The 22,367-nt window shown below is 44.7% G+C and overlaps 1 protein-coding gene across 2 annotated transcripts in view; it reads right to left on the minus strand.

Moving 5' to 3' along the window:
* Positions 1-21,820, minus strand: part of LOC147112876 (peptidase M20 domain-containing protein 2-like) — a 214,112-nt gene extending 192,292 nt beyond the window's left edge. The window contains exons 1-2 of one of the 2 annotated variants that reach the window (XM_085997642.1): positions 21,366-21,820; positions 5,619-5,767 (exon numbers count right to left, since the gene is read on the minus strand). In XM_085997642.1, the coding sequence (XP_085853768.1) occupies positions 5,619-5,767; positions 21,366-21,749 (533 nt within the window). In that variant the 5' untranslated portion in view covers positions 21,750-21,820. The remainder of the gene's footprint in view (positions 1-5,618; positions 5,768-21,365) is intronic. The other variant, XM_085997641.1, reaches the window with a different exon arrangement.
* Between the last annotated feature and the right edge of the window lie 547 nt (positions 21,821-22,367).

The raw sequence follows: 22,367 nt of genomic DNA on the forward strand, positions 1-22,367 counted from the left end.
CAATATGTCGAGGAAGCAACTAGAGATCGGGCCATCTTAGATGGGGTATTATGTAATGAGAAAGGATTAATTAGCAATCTTGTTGTGCGAGGCCCCTTGGGGAGGAGCGATCATAATATGATCGAATTCTTCATTAAGATGGAGAGTGAAGTAGTTGACTCAGAGACTAGGGTCCTGAATTTAAATAAAGGAAACTACGATGGTATGAGGCGTGAGTTGGGTAGGATTGATTGGGGAATGTCACTCAAAGGGTTGACGGTAGATAGGCAATGGCAAATAATCAAAGATCGCATCGATGAACGACAGAATTTGTTCATCCCAGTTTGGCATAAAAATAAAACAAAGAAGGTGTCTCAACCGTGGCTAACAGGGGAAATTAGGGATAGCATAAGATCCAAGGAGAAGACATAAATTGGCCAGAAAAAGCAGGAAACCTGAAGATTGGGAGCAGTTTAAGGTTCAACAAAGGAGGACAAAGGGATTAATTAAGAGGGGGAAAATAGAGTACGAGAGTAAGCTTTCAGGGAACATAAAAACTGACTGTAAAGGCTTTTATAGATATGTGAAGAGAAAAAGATTGGTGAAGTCAAGCGTAGGTCCCTTGCAGTCAGAATCAGGGGAATTTATAATGGGGAACAAAGAAATGGCAGACCAATTAAATACACACTTTGGTTCTGTCTTCACAAAGGAGGACACAAATAACCTCCCAGAGATGTCAGGGAACATAGGGTCTAAGGAGAGGGAGGAACTGAAAGAAATCAGTATTTGTAGGGAAATGGTGTTAGGGAAATTGATGGGATTGAAGGCCGATAAATCCCCAGGGCCTGATAATCTACATCCTGGGGTACTTAAGGAAGTGGCCCTAGAAATAGATGATGCGTTGCTGGTCATCTTCCAAAATTCGATAGACTCTGGAACAGTACCCATGGATTGGAGGGTAGCTAATGTTACCCCACTATTCAAAAAAAGGTGGTAGAGAGAAAACAGGGAATTATAGACGGGTAAGCCTGACATCAGTAGTGGGGAACATGCTAGAGTCCATTATAAAAGATGTAATAGCAGAGCACTTGGAAAACAGTGACAGGATCGGACAAAGTCAACATGGATTTACAAAAGGTAAATCGTGCTTGACTAATCTACTGGAATTTTTTGAGGCTGTAACTGGTAAAATAGATAAGGGAGAACCAGTGGATGTGGTGTATTTGGACTTTCAGAAGGCTTTCGATAAGGTCCTGCATAAGAGATTAGCGTGTAAAGTTAAGGCACATGGGATTGGGGGCAAGGTATTGACTTGGATAGAGAACTGGTTGGCGGACAGAAATCAAAGAGTTGGAATAAACGGCTCTTTTTCCGAGTGGCAGGCAGTGACTAGTGGGGTACCGCAGGGATCTGTCCTAGGACCCCAGCTATTCACAATATATATTAATGATCTAGACGAGGGAACTAGATGTAATATCTCCAAGTTTGCAGACGACGCAAAGCTGGGTGGGCGTGTGTGCTGTGAGGAGGATGCCGAGAAACTCCAGTATGATTTGAAACATAGAAGATAGGAGCAGGAGTAGGCCATTCGGCCCTTCGAGCCTGCTCCGCCATTCAATGAGATCATGGCTGATCATCCAAATTCAGTACCCTGTCCCTGCCTTCTCCCCATATCCCTTGATCCCTTTAGCCTTAAGAAATATATCCAACACTTTCTTGAATATATTTAATGAACTGGCCTCCACCGCCTTCTGTGGCAGAGAATTCCACAGGTTCACCACTCTCTAGGTGAAGAAATTCCTCCTCATTTCAGTCCTAAATGGCTTACCCCTTATCCTTAGACTATGACCTCTGGTTCTGGACTCCCCGGCCATCATAAACATCCTTCCTGCATCTAGTCTGTCCAGGCCTGACAGAATTTTATACGTTTCGATGAGATCCCCTCTCAATCTTCTAAACTCCAGTGAGTATAAGCCCAATCGACACAATCTCTCCTCATACGTCATTCCTGCCATCCCAGGTATCAGCCTGGTGAATCTTCGCTGCACTCCTTCCATGGCAAGTACATCCTTCCTCAAGTAAGGTGACCAAAACTGCACACAATATTCAAGGTGCGGTCTCACCAAGGCCCTGTACAACTGTAGCAAGACATCCTTGTTCCTGTACTCGAGCCCTCTTGCTACGAAGGCCAACATACCATTTGCCTTCTTAACCGCCTGCTGCACCTGCATGCTTACCTTCAGCGACTGGTGCACAAGAACACCCAGGTCTCTCTGCACTTCCCCTTCTCCCAATCTATTGCCATTCAAATAATAATCTGCCTTCCTGTTTTTGCCACCAAAGTGGATAACCTCACATTTATCCACATTATAGTGCATTTGCCATGTTTCTGCCCAATCACCCAACCTGTCCATTTTGTACTGGAGTTTCACAACATCCTCCTCACAGCTTACCCTCCCGCCCAGCTTTGTGTCGTCTGCAAATTTGGAGATATTACATCCAATTCCCTCGTCCAGATCATTAATATATATTGTGAACAGCTGGGGTCCTAGGACCGATCCTTGCGGTACCCCACTAGTCACTGCTCGCCACTCGGAAAACGACCCGTTTATTCCAACTCTTTGCTTTCTGTCTGCCAACTAGTTCTCTATCCAAGTCAATACCTTGCCCCCAATCCCATGTTCCTTAATTTTGCACGCTAATCTCGTGGGACCTTATCGAAAGCCTTCTGAAAGTCCAAATACACCACATCCACTGGTTCTCCCTTATCTATTTTACCAGTTACATCCTCAAAAAATTCCAGTAGATTAGTCAAGCATGATTTACCTTTTGTAAATCCATGTTGACTTTGTCCGATCCTGTCACTGCTTTCCAAGTGCTCTGCTATTACATCTTTTATAATAGACTCTAGCATTTTCCCCACTACCGATGTCAGGCTTACCGGTCTATAATTCCATGCTTTTTCTCTACCACCTTTTTTGAATAGTGGGGTAACATTAGCTACCCTCCAATCCATGGGTACTGTTCCAGAGTCTATCGAGTTCTGGAAGATGACCAGCAATGCATCTACTATTTCTAGGGCCACTTCCTTAATTACCCTGGGATGTAGATTATCAGGCCCTGGGGATTTATCGGCCTTCAGTCCCATCAATTTTCCTAACACCATTTCCCTACAAATACTGATTTCTTTCAGTTCCACCTTTTCATCAGACCCTATGTTCCCCAGCATCTCTGGGAGGTTATTTGTGTCCTCCTTTGTGAAGACAGAACCAAAGTATGAATTTAGTTGGTCTGCCATTTCTTTGTTTCCCCATTATAAATTCCCCTGATTCTGACTGCAAGCGACCTACGCTGGACTTCACCAATCTTTTTCTCTTCACATATCTATAAAAGCTTTTACAGTCAGTTTTTATGTTCCCAGCCAGCTTACTCTCGTATTCTATTTTCCCTTTCTTAATTAATCCCTTTGTTGAATCCTAAATTGCTCCCAATCCTCAGGATTATTGCTTTTTCTGGCCAATTTATATGTCCTCTCCTTGGATCTTATGCTATCCCTAATTTCTCTTGCTAGCCACGGTTGTGTCACCTTTTTTGTTTTATTTTTATGCCAAATTGGGATGAACAAATTCTGTAGCTCAGCCATTCGGTCTTTGAATGTTTGCCATTGCCTATCCACCGTCAACCCTTTGAATGCCATTCCCCAATCAATCCTACCCAACTCACTCCTCAGACCATCGTAGTTTCCTTTATTTAAATTGAGGACCCTAGTCTGAGTGAACTACTTCATTCTCCATCTTAATGAAGAATTCGATCATATTATGATCGCTCCGACCCAAGGGGCCTCGTACAACAAGATTGCTAATTAATCCTCTCGTTACATAATACCCAGTCTAAGATGGCCTAATCTCTGACATATTGGTCCAGGAAACCATCCCGTGAACACTCCAGGAATTCCTCCTCCACAGTATTGTTACTAATTTGGTTGGCCCAATCTATATGTAGATTAAAGTCACCCATGATGACTGCTGTGCCCTTATTGCACGCTTCTTTAATTTCCCTTTTCATGCCATCCCCAACCTCTGCCTTACTGTTGGGAGGTCTATATACCACTCCCACTAATGTTTTTTTCCCCTTAGTATTTCTCAATTCTACCCATACAGATTCCACATCATCAGAGCTAATATCCTTCATTACAATTGTATTAATCCCTTCTTTAACCAGTAATGTTACCCCACCTCCCTTTCCTTTTTGCCTATCTTTCCTGAATATCGAATACCCCTGGATGTTGAGTTCCCAGTCTTGGCCATCCTTGAGCCACGTTCCAGTAATCCCAACCAAATCATATTCGTTTACCTCTATTTGCGCAGCCAATTCGTCCACTTTATTACAAATGCTCCTCGCATTAAGACACAAAGCCTTCAGGCTTGTTTTTTTAACGCTCTTAGAATTATTATTTACTGTGGCCACGTTTGATTTAAACCGTTGATTTCTCTGACTGCCACTTTTGTTTTTCTCCTTCCCATCTTTTGCTTTTATCCCTGTTTCCCTTTCCTCTGTCTTCCTGCTCAGGTTCCCAACCCCCTGCCATTTTAGTTTAAACAGATGGGGTGATTGGGCAGATGCATGGCAGATGCAATAGAACGTGGATAAATGCGAGGTTATCCACTTTGGTGTCAAACAGGAAGGCAGATTATTATCTGAATGGCAATAGATTGGGAGAAGGGGAAGTACAACGAGACCTGGGTGTCCTTGTGCACCAGTCGCTGAAGGTAAGCATGCAGGTGCAGCAGGCGGTTAAGAAGGCAAATGGTATGTTGGCCTTCGTAGCGAGAGGGTTTGAGTACAGGAACAAGGATGTCTTGCTGCAGTTGTATAGGGCCTTGGTGAGACCACATCTTAAGTATTGTGTGCAGTTTTGGTCACCTTATCTGAGGAAGGATGTTCTTGCCATGGAGGGAGTGCAGCGAAGATTCACCAAGCTGATACCTGGGATGGCAAGAATGACATACGAGGAGAGATTGGGTCGATTGGGCTTATACTCGCTGGAGTTTAGAAGAATGAGAGGGGATCTCATTGAAACATATAAAATTCTAACTGGACTAGACAGGCTACATGCAGGAAGGATGTTCCCAATGGCTGGGGAGTCCAGTACCAGGGCTCACAGTCTAAGGATAAGGGGTAAGCCATTTAAGACAGAGATGAGGAGGAATTTCTTCACCCAGAGCGTGGTGAACCTATGGAATTCTCTACCACAGAAGGCAGTAGAGGCCAATTCATTAAATATATTCAAGCAGTTAGATATATTTCTTAAGGCTAATGGGATCAAGGGATATGGAGAGAAGGCAGGGACAGGGTACTGAATTTGGATGATCAGCCATTATCTCATTGAATGGCGGAGAAGGCTCGAGCGGCCGAATGGCCCACTCCTGCTCCTATCTTCTATGTTTCTATGTTTCCCAGAGACCAACTTTAAAACTACTGTAAATTTAGAAAAGTATTCCGTACTCTAATTACCATACAAGCATGTTCTTCCTTTTTTATTTAAAGACTAAAAAGGAATGCTGCAGTAGCAATGGGAAGAATATACAGATGGTTTACACAGTCTCCTTCAGAAAGTTCTGAAAAGAACTATTACTTACCTGTTTACTGCTATATCAGGCAGGAAAGAAGCATCTTCTTGCGAAGGGTGGGCCATAAGTACCATATCCAGGTCATTAAATACACCCTCTTGAATAAGATCAACCTTTCCTCCACCATCCTCTTCAGCTGGTGTTCCAATCACTGAAAGCTAAATTAGAATTATGGAATTGAGATGATGAGGTATAGAAGCAAGAGAGTTTGGAATACCTCACGTATCTTGGTGAGAAATAACTTTACTTAAATACTTGTAATTTCCTTGAGCTACTGAAATTACACATTATGCATATATAAATTAGCAAAATAAGAAACTAAAATATACAATGGATATCCCATAATCTGCTTACCACATGATTTACCAGCAAAATTATTTATACATTCGTTGCTAATCTCAGATACACCACATGCAAAAAATATTTTAGCACGTCCATTTCTATGGACCCCATTGGTCTGTGGGAACCACATGACATCAATTTATTAATGGTCAGTTTGCTGTTTTTTAATTAATATATAAAATGCAGTAATGGCAGCAATTTGAAGACCTGCAGATTCGACCAATTCCCAGCCTTGTCCTTTCGAAAATAAACTTTTTAAAAAACATATTTTCAAAAAAATTACTATGGTGGTAAAAGAATGCTTTCAATAAAATGCTGAACTTTCCTCTGACCTGTTGGCCAATATTATGTTTCAGTGCGTGCCAAATCAAAAGCAGTAGACTAGTATTGAGGAACAAATAATCGGAGGAAAACCAAGCAATCAAATGCCTCAACATCACCCACCTCCAAAGCTGCCAAATTGCTCAAAATGTTTCTTCACCCAGCTTTTGGCCACCATTTTCTCTGTATATCCAGTTCAATGTACACAGCTAAATAAACACACTTTTCTGAAGAAAATAAAATCACTAAAGAAACCCACAAAATTGTTTATCTTATAAATGCACGAAAAACCATTTGCCCAACATAGATCTGCCCTGACCAGCGGAGTTCAAAATTTCATCCGAGTCAGAGAATTTCCCACAGGGCAGGAAAGAGAATCATAAATAATCATGGTAGTTAGAGCTTTCCGATTGCTCTTGTAGAACTATATTACCCAGAGTATACCATGATAACACGAGCAAAATGACAACCAGGTAGCAAAGGGCCAGTCTCTCTTGACGGATTGGGTGAAACAGACAGATGCAATAGGAGTTGTAGAGTACAGTACGACATCACCTGCCAATGCCTCTACCTCAGCGCATCTGTTGCTGAAACCCTCCTCCATACCTTTGTCACATCTAGACGCAACTGGCTGTCCTCCCATCCTCCACTCTCCCTAAACTTCAGCTCCTCCAAAACTCTGCTGACCGTATCCTATCCCACATCAAGTCCTGCTCATCCATCACCCCTGTACTTGCTGGCCTACATTGGCTCCAGTCCACCCACGTCTCCAATTTAAAATTCTCATCCTCATGTTTAAAATCACTTCATGGCCTTGCCCCTCCCTGTCTCTGTAACCTCCTCCAGTCCTAGGCTGCACACCCCCACCCCGCAACCGACCAATTCATTGCACGGACTCTGACCTTTTGTGCATCCTCCACTCCTTTCGCCCTACCATTGGAAACTGTGTCTTCAGCTGCCTAGGCCCTAAGCTTTTGGAATTCCCTGCATAAGCCCCTCCAGCTCTCCATCTCCCTCTCCTTTATGACCCGGAGGGAATTGCAGAATTAAGCGGGTGAGAAGGAGGTTGGTGAGGTCAACTGGGCAGGCAGGCCAAGAAGTTTGTAAGGGAGGAGGATGGCAGAATTGGGGTTTCTGCTCATATGGAGGCAGCGACGAGTGCCCCGATGGCCCTTCGGAGAATGCCGAGAGAGGCAAAGAGGATAGCAGTGGGCTTATTCAAGGGGGATTCAAGCCTGGGACAGTGGCAGGAGAGTAGGACGGCAGATGAGTAGTGATGGGTTGGGGTAGGGATTATGGGAGGTCAAGAAACTTAACTGGACCAGCCACATATACACATATACATATATATATATATATATATATATATATATATAGTGTGGCAACAAGAGCAGGTCAGAGGCTGGGTATTCTGCAGCAAGTGTCTCACCTCCTGACTCCCCAAAGCCTTTCCACCATCTACATGGCACAGGTAAAGAGTGTGATGGAATACTCTCCTCTTGCTTGGATGAGTGCAGCTCCAACAACACAAGAAGCTCGACACCATCCAGGAGAAAGCAGCCCATCCACCACCTTAAACATTCACTCCCTCCACCACCGGCGTACCGTGGCTGCAATGTGTACCATCTACAAGATGCACTGCAGTAACTCGCCAAGGCTTCTTCGGCAGCACCTCCCAAACTCACGGCCTCTTCCACCTAGAAGGACAAGGGCAGCAGGCGCATGGGGACACCACCACCTCCAAGTTCCCCTCCAAGTCACACACCATCCTGACTTAGAGGTATATCGCCGATTCTTCATCATCGCTGGGTCAAAATCCTGGAACTCCCTCCCTAACAGCACTGTGGGAGTACCTTCAGCACACAGACTGCAGCAGTTCAAGGCGGCGGCTCACCACCACCTTCTCAAGGGCAATAAATGCTGGCCTTGCCAGCAACACCCACATCCCATAAACAAATGTTTTTTTTAAATTGGAGAAAAGCTGATTTTGAGGGGGCGGAGAATAGAACAATATTGGCAACAAATGTAGAACAGCAATGGGAAACATTCAAAACGGTGTTCAACAGAATCCAGGAAAAAAATATTCCACTGAAAAACAAGAACAAACTAAACACTAATGAGACATTAATACAAAAGCAAAATACTGCGGATGCTGGAGATCTGAAATAAAAACAGAAAATGCTGGATATACTCAGCAGGTCAGGCAGCATCTGCAGAGAGAGAAACAGAGTTAACGTTTCAGGTCGATGACCCTTCATCAGAACTGGAAAAAGTTGGAGATGTAAAATGTTTTTAAGCAAGTGTAGGGGCAGGGAGAGGGGGGAGGAGAGGAAAGAACTAAAGGGAAGCTCTGTGATAGGATGGAAGGCAGGAGAGATTAAGAGGCAAAGGGGATGATATTGCAAGGCAAAAGGAGATGGTAATGGGACAAGTCAAGAAACAAAAGATGAGTTTAGATGAAGTGTAAAAGGCAATGGCAGAATCATCAACAGAGTGAGAAAAAAAAAATAGGGGCAGAGATTATGGTCTGAAATTATTGAACTCAATGTTAGTCCAGAAGGCTGTAAAGTGCCTAGTCGAAAGATGAGGTGCTGTTCCTCGAGCTTACGTTGAGTTTCATTGGAACAGCGTAAGAAGCCAAGGGCAGAGGGGTCAGAGTGGGAGTGGAGTGGAGAATTAAAGTGACAGGCGACCCGAAGCTCGGGGTCACCCTTACGGATTGAATGGAGGTGTTCCACAAAGCAGTCGCCCAATCTGCATTTGGTCTCCCCAATAATAGATATTCAAGGGGCCGCAGGGAGTGGAGAACTAAAGACAATCACCATCACTAAGGAAATAGTACTCGGTAAAATAATGGGACTAAAAGATGACAAGTCCCCTGGACCAGATGGCCTGCATCCCAGGGTCTTAAAAGAAGTGGCTGCAGAGATAGTGGATGCATTAGTTGCAATATACCAAAATTCCCTGGACTCTGGAGAGGTCCCAGCGATTGGAAAATTGCTAATGTAACACCCCTATTTAAGAAAGGAGAGAGACAGAAAGCAGGAAACTATAGACCAGTTAGCCTAACATCTGTCGTTGGGAAAATGCTGGAGTCCTCCATTAAGGAAGCAGTAGCAGGGCATTTAGAAAAACATACCGCAGTCAAACAGAGTCAGCATGGTTTTAGGAAAAGGAAATCACGTTTAACAAATTTGCTGGAGTTCTTTGAGGATCTAACAAGCAGGGTGGACAAGGGTGAGCCAGTGGATGTGGTGTATTTGGATTTCCAGAAGGCATTCGATAAGGTGCCACATAAAAGGTTACTGCATAAGATCTCACGGAGTTGGGGGTAATAGATAGCATGGATAGAGAATTGGCTAACTAACAGAAAGCAGAGAGTCGGGATAAATGGGTCATTTTCCGATTGGCAAACGGTAACTAGTGGGGTGCCACAAGGATCGGTGCTGAGGCCCCAACTATTTACAATCTACATTAATGACTTGGATGAAGGGATCGAGTGTAATGTAGCCAAGTTTGCAGATGATACAAAGATGGGTGGGAAGCAAGTTATGCAGAGGATTCAAAGAATCTGCAAAGGGATACAGACAGGCTAGGTGAGTGGGCAAACATTTGGCAGATGGAGTATAATGTGGGAAAGAGTGAGGTTATCCACTTTGGCAGGAAAAATAAAAATGCAAACTATTATTTAAATGGAGAGATTACAAAATGTTACAGTTCAGAGGGACCTGGGGGGTCCTTGTGCATGAAACACAAAGTTAGCATGCAGGTACAGCAAGTAATCAAAATTCCTGCTTTCTGTCTCCCTCCTTTCTTAAATAGGGGTGTTACATTAGCGATTTTCCAATCCGCTGGGACCTCTCCAGAGTACAGGGAATTTTGGTATATTGCAAAATTGTTGGCCTTTATTTCAAGGGGGTTGGAGTACAAAAGCAGGGAAGTCCTGCTACAACTGTACAAGGTATTGGTGAGACCATACCTTGAGTACTGTGTAGAGTTTTGGCCTCCTTATTTAAGGAAGGGTATACTTGCATTGGAGGCAGTTCAGAGATGATTCACTAGATTAATTCCAGAGATGAGGGGGTTGACTTATGAGGAAAGGTTGAGCAGGCTGGGCCTATACTCATTGGAATTTAGAAGAATGAGAGGTCATCTTATCGAAACATAAGATACTGAGGGGGCTCGACAAGGTAGATGCAGAGAGGATGTTTCCCCTCATTGGGAAATCTAGAACTCGGGGGCACAGTCTCAAAATAAAGGGTCGTCCTTTTAGAACCGAGATGAGGAGGAACAACTTCTCAGTCGTAAATTTATGGAATTCTCTGCCCCAGAGAGCTGTGGAGGCTGGGTCATTAAATACATTTAAAAGTGGAGATAGACAAATTTTGCAAGATAAGGGAGTGAAGGGTTATGGGGAGCGGGCTGGGAAGTGGCTTTGAGCCCTAGATCAGCCATGATCTTATTGAATGGCGGAGCAGGCTCGAGGGGCCAAGTGGCCTATTCCTGCTCCTATTTCTTATGTTCTTAATGTAGAGGAGACCGCATCGTGAGCAGCGAATACAGTATACTAAATTGCAAGAAATACAAGTAAATCGCTGTTTCATCTGGAAGGAGTGTTTGGGGCCCTGGACAGTGGGAAGGGAGGAGGTAAAAGGGCAGGTGTTGCATCTCCTGCGTTTGCACAGGAAGGTGCCGGGTGAAGGGGAAGGGATTTTGGGGGTGATAGAGGAGTGGACCAGGGTGTCGCGGAGGGAGCAGTCCCTTCGGAATGCTGAAAGGGGAGGCGAGGGGAAGATTTGTTTGGTGGTTGGATCACGCTGGAGGTGACGGAAATGGTGGAGGATGATCTGTTGAATGTAGAGGCTGGTGGGGTGAAAGGTGAGGTCAAGAGGAACCCTATCATGGTTCCGGGAGGAAGGGGAAGGGGTGAGAGCAGAAGTGCGGGAATTAGAACGGACACAGTCAAGGGCCGTGTCAACCATGGTAGAGGGGAATCCTCGGTTGAGGAAAAAGGAAGAGATGTCGGAAGCACTCGTGGTATTGTCAGAGCAGATGCGGCGGAGACGGAGAAACTGGGAGAATGGAATAAAGTCCTTACAGGAAGTGGAGTGGGAGGACGTGTAGTCCAGATAACTGTGGGAGTCAGTGAGCTTATAGTGAATGTTTGTTAATAGCCTATCCCCAGAGATGGAGACAAAGAAGTCAAGGAAGGGAAGAGTCGGGGATGAACCATGTGAAGGTAAAGGAAGGGTGGAAATTGGAAGCAAAGTGAATTAAATTTTCTAGTTCAGGGCGAGAGCAGGAATCTCACCGATACAGTCATCAATGTACTGGAAAAAGAGGCATGATGGATGAATAAAGCAGAAGGGAAAAATTGAGATTAAGGAAAGAGGCATACATTAAGTACATGGACAGTAGGGGAAAGCATGACAAAGGAGGAGAGAGAGATCAGGAGAGAAGTCAAAAAAACAATTAAGGCAAAGATGAACTTTGAATAAATAAAAAAAAAGTCAGGCTGGGAATAGGGCCACTAAGAGATGGACAGGATAAAATCACAGGCAGCGATAGCGAAATGGCAGAAATATTAAATAATTACTTTGCTTCAGTATTTACTAGGGAGACAGATCAAGTGGCCATGACATCGGAAGATAAGATTAGAAATGATATAACCACATTTAAAATAAGAGAAATTTACAATAAGCTAATCAAACTCAGAGGATAAAACCCCTGGTCTGAACAGACTGCATCCACAAATTTTAAAAGAATCTAAACATAGTAGAGGCACTATTACACATATTTAATCATTCATTAGAAAAAGGTGTAATGCCAGAGGACTGGCGGATAGCTAACATTATACCTATATTTAAGAAGGGAGATAGAACATGCCCAGGTAACTATACAACCAGTAAGCTTAACATTGGTGGTAGGAAAAATAATGGAATCCCTAAAGGTGAAAATAGAAAAAACATCTAGAAACCAAAAATATAATAAATGAATAGTCAGCATGGATTTCAAAAAGGGAAAGTCTTTTGAATTCTTTGAAGAGGTAACAGAGAGTGTAGACAAGGGTAATGCAACAGGTGTAATTTATCTAGATTTCTAAAAGACCTTCAATAAGGTACCACATAATAGTCGAATGAATAAGGTCAGAGCATGCGGAGTGTAGCAGAATGGATAGCTAGCTGGCTTCAAGACAGAAAGCAGAGAGTAGGGGTAAAGGGTAGCTATTCAGTGTGGCAGAAGGTTGAAAGTGGGGTCCCACAAGGATCTGTGCTGGGACCACTGTTGTTCAAAATTTATATTATTTAGACTTTGGAATCAAAAATACAATTTTTAAATTTGCGGAGGACACCAAATTTTGGCGGGGGGGTGCAGGGTGAGATATCAATACTGAGGATTGCAACAAATTACAAGACGACATTAATAAACTTGCAGAATGGGCATATAATTGGCAAATGAATTTCAGCACATAAATATGAAATATTACATTTTAAGAAAAATAAGGTCACATATTACTTGGAAGCTAAGAATCTAAATGGCGTAGAAGAGCAAAGGTATCTTAGAGTACAAATACACAAAGCACTAAAAGTAGCGACGCAGGTTAATAAGGCCATAAAAGAAGCAAACATGGCACTAGGGTTTATTTCTAGAGGGATAGAATTGAACAGTAGAGAAGTTATGCTAAATTTGAACCTTGGTTAGACCACACCTGGAGTACTGTATGCAGTTCTAGTTGCCATATTATAAAAAGGATATAGAGGCACTGGAGAGGGTGCAGAGATTTGGACTGAGATAAGGAGGAATTTTTTCACTCGGGGTTGTGAATCTTTGGAATTCTCTACCGCAAAGGGCTGTGGATGCTGCATTGTTGAGTATATTCAAGGCAGAGATAGATTTTTCAACTCTAGGGGAATCAAGTGACATGGAGATTGGGCGGAAAAGTGGAGTGGAGGTCGAAGATCAGCCATGATCTTACTGAATGGCGGCACAGGCTTTGGGGGCCGTATGGCCTACTCCTGCTCCTATTTATTTATGTTCTTATAGGATGAACAGGCTGGGTCTCTTTTCTCCTGAAAAGAGAAGGTGGCGGGGTAACCTAATAGAGGTCTTAAATTATGAAAGTTTTGATAGAGCAGACAGACTTTTGCTCTTGTGGAGAAGAGCAAAACTAGAGGCCATCAATATAAGATAATCACCAAGAAGTCAAATAGGGAATTCAGAAGGAACTTCTTTACCCAGAGTGGTGAGAATGTGGAACTTGCTCCTACAGGGAGTGGTTGAGGCTAATAGTAGAGATGCATTTAAGGGGAGGCTAGATAAGCATGTGAGGGAAGAGGGAAGAAGGTTATGCTGATAGAGTTAGATAAGGATGGGAGAATGCTTGAGTGGAGCATAAACGGCAGCATGGACTGATTCTGTGCTGTATATTCTATGTAATTTATCTCAGATATTGTGACTCTAGACAGCAAGACATGTTTGATGGAAAATGACCACATGTGCATGGTTCTGGCCATTGCAGACTCCTGACGGTGGGGAAAACCTCTGCAGTGCTACACAAGAACAAAAGAAACAGGAGCAGGCCATACGGCCACTCGAGTCTACTCCGCCATTCAATAAGATCATGGCTGATCGTCAACATCCACTCCACTTTTCCGCCCGATTCTCATATCCCTTGATTCCCTCAAGAGTCCAAAAATCTAGTGATCTCAGCCTTGAATATACTCAAAGACTGAGCATCCACAGCCCTCTGGGGTAGAGAATTCCGAAGATTCACAACCCGCTGAGTGAAGGAATTCCTTCTCATTTCAGTCCTAAATGGCCAACCCCTTATCCTGAGACTATGCCCCCTAGTTCTAGACGCTCCAGCAGGGGAACAGCCTCTCAGCATCTACCCTGTCAAACCCTCTCAGAATCTTGTATGTTTCAATGAGATCACCTCTCATTCTTCGAAACTCGAGAGTATAGGCCCAATCTACTCAATCTCTCCTCATGGGTCAACCCTCTCATCCCAGTGATCAATCTAGTGAACCTTTGTTGCACCCCCTCTAAGGCAAGTATATCCTTCCTTAGGTACAGAGGCCAAAACAGTACGCCAGGTGTGGTCTCACCAAAGACCTGTACAATTGTAGCAAGACTTCTATACTCTTGTACTCCAACCCCCTTGCAATAAAGGAGAACATTTGCCTTCCTAATTGCTTGCTGTACCTACATGTTCACAGAATCACAGAAACCCCACAGTGCAGATAGAGGCCATTTCGGCCCATCGAGCCTGCACCGACACATATCCCACCCTAACCCTGTAACCCCACGTATTTAATCCCCCTAACACTAAGGGTCAATTTATCATAGTTAATTGTGTTTAATGTACATGGACACCCAAATCCCTCTGAAACCAACATTTAATAGTTTCTCACCATTTAAAAAAGATTCTGTTTTTCTATTCTTCCTATGAAAGTGATTAACCTCACATTTTCCCTCATTATATTCTATCTGCCACCTTATTGTCCACTCACTTAACCTGTCTATATCCCTTTGCAGACACCGTGTCCTCCTCACGCATACTTTCCCACCTAGCTTTGTATTGTCAGCAAACTTGGATACATTACACTCAGTCCCTTCATCGAAGTCATTAATATAGATTGTAAAGACCTGAAGCTCCAGCACTGATCCATGCAGCACCCCACTAGTAACAGCCTGCTAAACTGAAAATGACCAGTTTATCCCTACTCTCTTATCTGTCCCTTAACCAATCCTCTATCCATAATATATTACCCCCCAACCCCATATCTTCTGTAACAACCTTTCATTTGGCACCTTATCCAATGCCTTTTGAAAATCCAAATACACTACATCCACTGGTTTCTCTTTATCTACCCTGGTAGTTACATCCTCAAAAAATGAATAAATTTGTCAAGCATGATTTCTCTTTCATAAAATCATGTTGACGCTGCCTAATCATATTATGATTTTCTAAGTGCCCTGTTACCACTTCCTTAATAATGGATTCCAGCATTTTCCCAACAACTGTGGAATAGGGCTAACTTCAATGGGATGCAAAAGGATCTAGCCAGGGTAAAATGAAACCAAAGACTGACAGGAAAAACTGTAACGGAACAATGGGTGATCTTTAAGGAGGAGATGTTCCAAGTACAGGCTAGGTACATTCCAACAAGAGGGAAGGGTAAGGGAACCAAAGCGAGGATTCTTTGGATGATGAGGGAGATAGAGAAGATGATGAAACAAAACAAGGTGGTGTATGATGCATGTCAGGTGAATTCTTCAAGGGAGAACCAGACCAAATACAATAAGTTGAGAGGGGAAGTGAAGATGAAAATAAGATTGGCAAAGAGAGAATATAAGAGTAGAATGGCGGTTAACATAAAAGGAAACCCAAAAATCTTCTACCGGCATGTAAACAGTAAGCGGGTCGTAAGAGCCGGGGTGGGGCCTATTAGAGACAAAGGTGGTGATATATGCTTAGAGGTGCAGGGCAAGGCTAGAATACTCAATGAGTACTTTGTATTGGTGTTTACCAAGGAGGAGGATTATGACAAAATATTGGTAGAAGTGGAAGTGGTAGAAGCAATGGAAGGGGTGAAAATTTATGGACAGGATGCACTAGAAAGGTTGAGTATGCTTAGAGTGGACAAGTCGTCTGGTCCAGTTGGCTTGTATCCCAGGTTGCTAAGGGAATTGGGGGAGGGGATAGTGGAAGGGCTTGCCATAATTTTCCAATCTTCCCTAGATGCAGGGGAAGTGCCCGAGGATTGGAAAGCGGCAAATGTGACACCATTGTTCAAGAAAGGGCGTAAGGACAATCCTAGTAACTACAGGCCGGTCAGTTTAACATCAGTGGTGGGTAAAGTTTTAGAAACAATAATCAAGGAAAAAATTAATGGGCACTTGGAGAGGTTCAAGCTAATTAAGGCGAGTCAACACGGATTTGTAAAAGGCAGATCGTGTTTGACTAATCTAATTGAATTTTTTGATGAACAGAGAGGATTGATGAAGGGAATGTAATGGATGTTGTCTACATGGATTTTCAAAGGGCGTTTGACAAAGTATCACATAGAAGGCTGGTTAACAAAATTGAGGCTCATGGAATAGGTGGGTCAGTGGCAGCTTGGATAAGGAATTGGCTTAAAGACAGAAAACAGCAAGTTGTGGTAAATGACTGTTTTTCAGACTGGAGGATGGTAGACAGTGGTGTTCCCACTGCTTTTGTTTAACATCTCTGCCATTTCCTTATTCCCCAATCTCAGCCTCTAAGGGACCCACATTTACTTTCACTACGCTTCCTTTTTACATACTTATAGAAGCTCTTACAATCTGTTTTTATATTTCTTGCTCTTCTACTCCCATATTCTATTTTCTCACTATCAATTTTTTGGTCATCCTTTGCTGGTTTCTAGAACTCTCAATCTTCAGGCTTACTACTCTTCTTGGCAACATTATAAGCCTCTTCCTTTAATCTAATACTATCCATAACCTCTTTAGTTAGCTACGGATGGATCACTTTTTATTTCCCAATGGAATGTATATTCGTTCAGCATTCGGGGCAGGTTGGGTTCAGATTTGAAATTAACATTTTAACTTACCAACTAAAATTTTTGGGGGGTTAAAATTACCTCCCCCGCCCCGGAGTCTGAAATGTAGTGGAAGGCATAAGGAGGATACATATGAGGCAGGGGAATATAGCAAGGTGGTTGACTCTTAACTGCCCTCTGAAATGGCCTAGCAAGTCACTCAGTTGTAACTAACTGCTACGAAACATAAGAAAATGAAACCGGATGGACCACCCGGCATCGACCTCGGCACAGACTACGGACACGGCAACGGCACACCCAGCCCAGTCGACCCTGCAAAGTCCTCCTCACCAACATCTGGGGACTTGTGCCAAAATTGGGAGAGCTGTCCCACAGACTAGTCAAGCAACAGCCTGACATAATCATACTCTCAGAATCATACCTTTCAGCCAGTGTCCCAAACTCCTCCATCACCATCCCTGGGTATGTCCTGTCCCACTGGCAGGACAGGCCCACCAGGGGTGGCGGCATAGCGGTATACAGTCGGGAAGGAGTGGCCCTGGGAGTCCTCAACATTGACTCCGGACCCCATGAAGCATCATGCCTTCAGGTCAAGCATGGGCAAGGAAACCTCCTGCTGATTACCACCTACCGCCCTCCCTCAGCTGATGAATCAGTACTTCTCCATGTTGAACACCACTTGGAAGAAGCACTGAGAGTAGCAAGGGCACAGAGTGTACTCTGGGTGGGGGACTTCAATGTCCATCACCAAGAGTGGCTCGGTAGCCTCACTACTGACCGAGCTGGCCGAGTCCTTAAGGACATAACTGCCAGTCTGGGCCTGCGACAGGTGGTGAGAGAACCAACACGAGGGAAAAAGCTACTTGACCTCGTCCTCACCAATCTACTTGTTGCAGATGCATCTGTCCATGACAGCATTGGTAGCAGTGACCACCACAGTCACTGTGGAGATGCAGTCCCGTCTTCACACTGAACACCCTCCATCATGTTGTGTGGCATTACCACCATGCTAAATGGGATAGATTCAGAACACATCTAGCAGTTCAAAACTGGGCAGCCATGAGGCACTGCAGGCCATCAGCAGCAGCAGAATTGTATTCCACCACAATCTGTAACCTCATGGCCTGGCATATCCCTCATTCTACCATTACCACCAAGCCAGGGGACCAACCCTGGTTCAATAAGGAGTGTAGAAGAGCATGCCAGGAGCAGCACCAGGCGTACCTAAAAATGAGGTGCCAACCCCTGGGGAAGCTGCAACACAGGACTACATGCATGCTAAAAAGCAGAAGCAGCATGCTATAGACAGGGCTAAGTGATCCCACAATCAATGGATCAGATCAAAGCTCTGCAGTCCTACCACATCCAGTCGTGAATGGTGGTGGACCATTAAACAACTAACGGGAGGAGGAGGCTCCATGAATATCCCCATCCTCAATGATGGTGGAACCCAGCACGAGGGTGCAAAAGATAAGGCTGAAGCGTTTGCAACCATCTTCAGCCAGAAGTGTCGAGTGGATGATCCATATCGGCCTACTCCCAAGGTCCCCACCATCACAGAAGCCAGCCTTCAGCCAATTCAATTCACTCCACATGATATCAAGAAATGGCTGAGTGCACTGGATACAGCAAAGGCTATGGGCCCCGACAAAATCCCGGCTATTGTGATGAAGACTTGTGCTCCAGAATTGGCCGCGCCTCTAGCCAAGCTGTTCCAGTACAGCTACAACACTGTCATCTATCTGACAATGTGGAAAACTGCCCAGGTATGTCTTGTCCACAAAAAGCAGGACACATCCAATCCGGCCAATTACCACCCCATCAGTCTACTCTCAATCATCAGCAAAGTGATGGAAGGTGTCATCGACAGTGCTATCAAGCGGCACTTACTCACCAATAACCTGCTCACTGATGCCCAGTTTGCGCTCCGCCAAGACCACTCTGCTCCCGACCTCATTACAGCCTTGGTCCAAACATGGACAAAGGAGCTGAATTCCAGAGGTGAGGTGAGAGTGACTGCCCTTGAAATCAAGGCAGCATTTGACCAAGTGTGGCATCAAGGAGCCCTAGTAAAACTGAAGTCAATGAGAATCAGGGGGAAAATGCTCCACTGGCTGGAGTCATATCTAGCACAAAGGAAGATGGTTGTGGTGATTGAAGGTCAATCTTCACAGCCCCAGGGCTTCGCTGCAGGAGTTCCTCAGGGCAGTGTCCTAAGCCAAACCATCTTCAGCTGCTTCATCAATGACCTTCCCTCCATCATAAGGTCAGAAATGGGGATGTTTGCTGATGACTGCAGTGTTCAGCACCATTCACAACTCCTCAGATAATGAAGCAGTCCATGCCCACATGCAACAAGACCTGGAAGACGTTCAGGCTTGGACTGAAACGTGGCAGGTAACATTCGCGCCACACAAGTGCCAGGCAATGACTATCTCCAACAAGCGAGAGTCTAACCACCTCCCCTTGACATCCAATGGCATTACCATCGCCGAATCGCCCACCATCAACATCCTGGGGGGTCACCATTGACCAGAAACTTAACTGGACCAGCCACATAAATACTGTGGCAACAAGTGCAGGTCAGAGACTAGGTATTCTGCAGCACGTGCCTCACCTCCTGACTCCCCAAAGCCTTTCCACCATCTACAAGGCACAAGTAAGGAGTGTGATGGAATACTTTCCTCTTGCTTGGATGAGTGCAGCTCCAACAACACTCAAGAAGCTCGACACCATCCAGGACAAAGCAGCCCGTTTGATTGGCACCCCATCCACCACCTTAAACATTCACTCCCTCCACCACCGGCGTACCGTGGCTGCAGTGTGTACCATCTACAAGATGTACTGCTACAACTCGCCAAGGCTTCTTCGGCAGCACCTCCCAAACCCACGACCTCTTCCACCTAGAAGGACAAGGGCAGCAGGTGCATGGGAAGACCACCACCTCCAAGTTCCCCTCCAAGTCACACACCATCCTGACTTAGAAGTATATCGCCAATCCTTCATCGTCGCTGGGTAAAAATCCTGGAACTCCCTCCCTAACAGCACTGTGGGAGTACCTTCACCACACAGACTGCAGCGGTTCAAGAAAACAGCTCACCACCACCTTCTCAAGGGCAACTAGGGATGGGCAATAAATGCTGGCCTTGCCAGCGACACCCAGATCCTCTAAGCAAAAAAAAGTATTGGCAGCAGCAGCCAAGATTGAGGCAACTTAGGCGACGGAAACAGGGACCCAACTTTCAACTTCGGCAGGGGTGTAAAACGGATAGTAGTAGATCGACCGCCTGTTATACATCCTGCTCGATATTCCTTTCTATTGCCTTCAATGGAAAGAAAAATCAGTCGTGTGTATAACGGGCAGCTGATCTGCTACCACCCGTTTTACACCCCCGCCGAGGTTGAAAGTTTCACCCAGGATGCTTTCTTTTGTTTTTGAGGAACATAATGAGCTCTTTGTGGGGGTTTCCCCCCAGTAAATTTAAGCACCGTGGGACGTTTTATTACATTAAAGGTGCTATATAAATGTAAGTTGCTGTTGTGTGGTACTACTACTACTACTGAGCTATATAGACCAGGAAGCTCTACCTTGAATCTGATGGATGACAACACCACTGATCTCATCCAAGGGCAAAATTTGTCTCAACATCAGAGATGCTGCCCGGGTACTCTAATGGGGGACCACAGCTCGGTGTGATTTGAATGCAGCTACATGCCAGTCAACATCACCTCACCAGGCACCGGGCCTCGTCAAGTCAACAAATTTCCACGGTCAAAGTGCTGCATTTTAGAACTGCCACTTTAATAGCAGTAATAAAATAAACCGTAAATGCCAAAAATGCACAGCAAGCTGTTTGGTGTCTGAAAGAACAAAATACTGTAGCGGGTCATTTTATTACCAGGTCCGATGAAGCAGGTCCAACTCAAAGGTTAATCTTTCTCTGCTAGATGCTGCCTAACCTGCTGCACGTTTGCAGAACTTTGTTTTTAATTCCAGGTTTGCAGCATTTACTTTTTGTTTTAAATCACTGCTCCAATCATATGTTTTTACTGACAATTAATTTTTAAAAAAGGAGCCAGCCAGTGGCTCAGTTGGTAGCACATTCGCCTGAGTCAGAAGGTTGTGGTTTCAAGTCATACTCCAGGGCTTGAGCACAAAAATCTAGGCTGACACTCAAATGCAGTACCAAAAGAGTGTTGCACTGTCGGAGGTGCCGTCTTTCAGACGAGACATTAAACCGAAGCCCCGTCTGCCCTCTCAGGTGGACGTTAACGATCTCATGGCACTATTTCGAAGAAGAGCGGGGGAGTTACCCCGTGCCCGCAACATCACTAAAACAGATTATGTGGTCATTACCACACTGCTGCTTGTGGGAGCTTGCTATGCACAATTTATCTGCCGGGTTTCCTACATTAAAAGTGACTACACTTCAAAAAGTACTTCATTGGCTGTAAAGCCCTTTGGGACGTCCGAAAGGCGCGACAGAAATGCAAGTCTTTCTTTTAAGTCTTTTAAAATGTAACCCCGGTCAACAATATTACTAACCTTAACTTTCACGTCGGGCAAAGTCTGCAGAACTGCCTTCAGTGCCAGAGAGGTGGCAACGCCAACCTCGGCGATCAGGTTATGCCCGCAGGCGTGCCCGATCTCGGGCAGGGCGTCGTATTCGCACAGAAGCCCGACGGCGAGCCCGCCTTCCGGGCCCCAGTCGGCCCTGAAAGCCGTGTCCAGGTGGTAATGAGTCTTCACCTGCCAGCCGCCCTCAGCCACGAAGAACTTGCTCAGGGCGTCGTGCGCCCGAGTCTCCCGGTACGCCAGCTCCGGCTGGCTCCAGATCTCGTTGCTCAGCGCCGACAAGCTAGCGGCAGCGGCATCGACAGCCCGCGAGAGCCGCTCCTTCAGCGCCGCAAGCTCCTGCCGCGTCCCCATTCCCAACCCACCCGACTCGACTCGATGACAACCCGCGCGTGCGAACCTCCCACCTGCACTCCAATACAGCAGCTCGCGACTACAAGCTCCTGTAACTGGAGTGGGCGGGGCGCATACGGAGTTGTCGTTGAATCGTTCGAACGCCTTATTGAACTACAACTCCTGACGGGCTTTGCTGCCACAAGACCTCAGGTGTGCAGATTGCGTAATCAATGCTGGCGTTGTTTTTGAGGTCAATGAATGTAATGGATTTACTATGTAATTGATGAGTTGTATAAGTACTATTGTACTTGAATGTTAAAGTAAAAAAAAGACAACAGGTAATACCAAGCAAAAATGAAGAGTTACTAGATTGCCAATAGGACTGGCGTAATATTGTTGATTTTTCTGTAAAATTGCCCACTGCATTTATACTGTTAATCCTAAAGCTGTTTTTAAGGCTTTGTTTTATTACGGCTAATGAATGTAATGGATTTATTATGTAATTGATGAGTTGTAACAAGTACTACCATATTTAAATAAATATGTTTGACTAAAAAAAAAATCAATGCTGGCATGTGATGTCAATCAACAGCAACAGCTTGCATTGATATAACCCCTTTAACGTAGTAAAACGTC

The sequence above is a fragment of the Somniosus microcephalus genome, chromosome 9 (genome assembly GCF_052327205.1).
Source record: "Somniosus microcephalus isolate GS21.2 chromosome 9, FLI_Smic_1.0, whole genome shotgun sequence".
Taxonomy (NCBI): domain Eukaryota; kingdom Metazoa; phylum Chordata; class Chondrichthyes; order Squaliformes; family Somniosidae; genus Somniosus; species Somniosus microcephalus.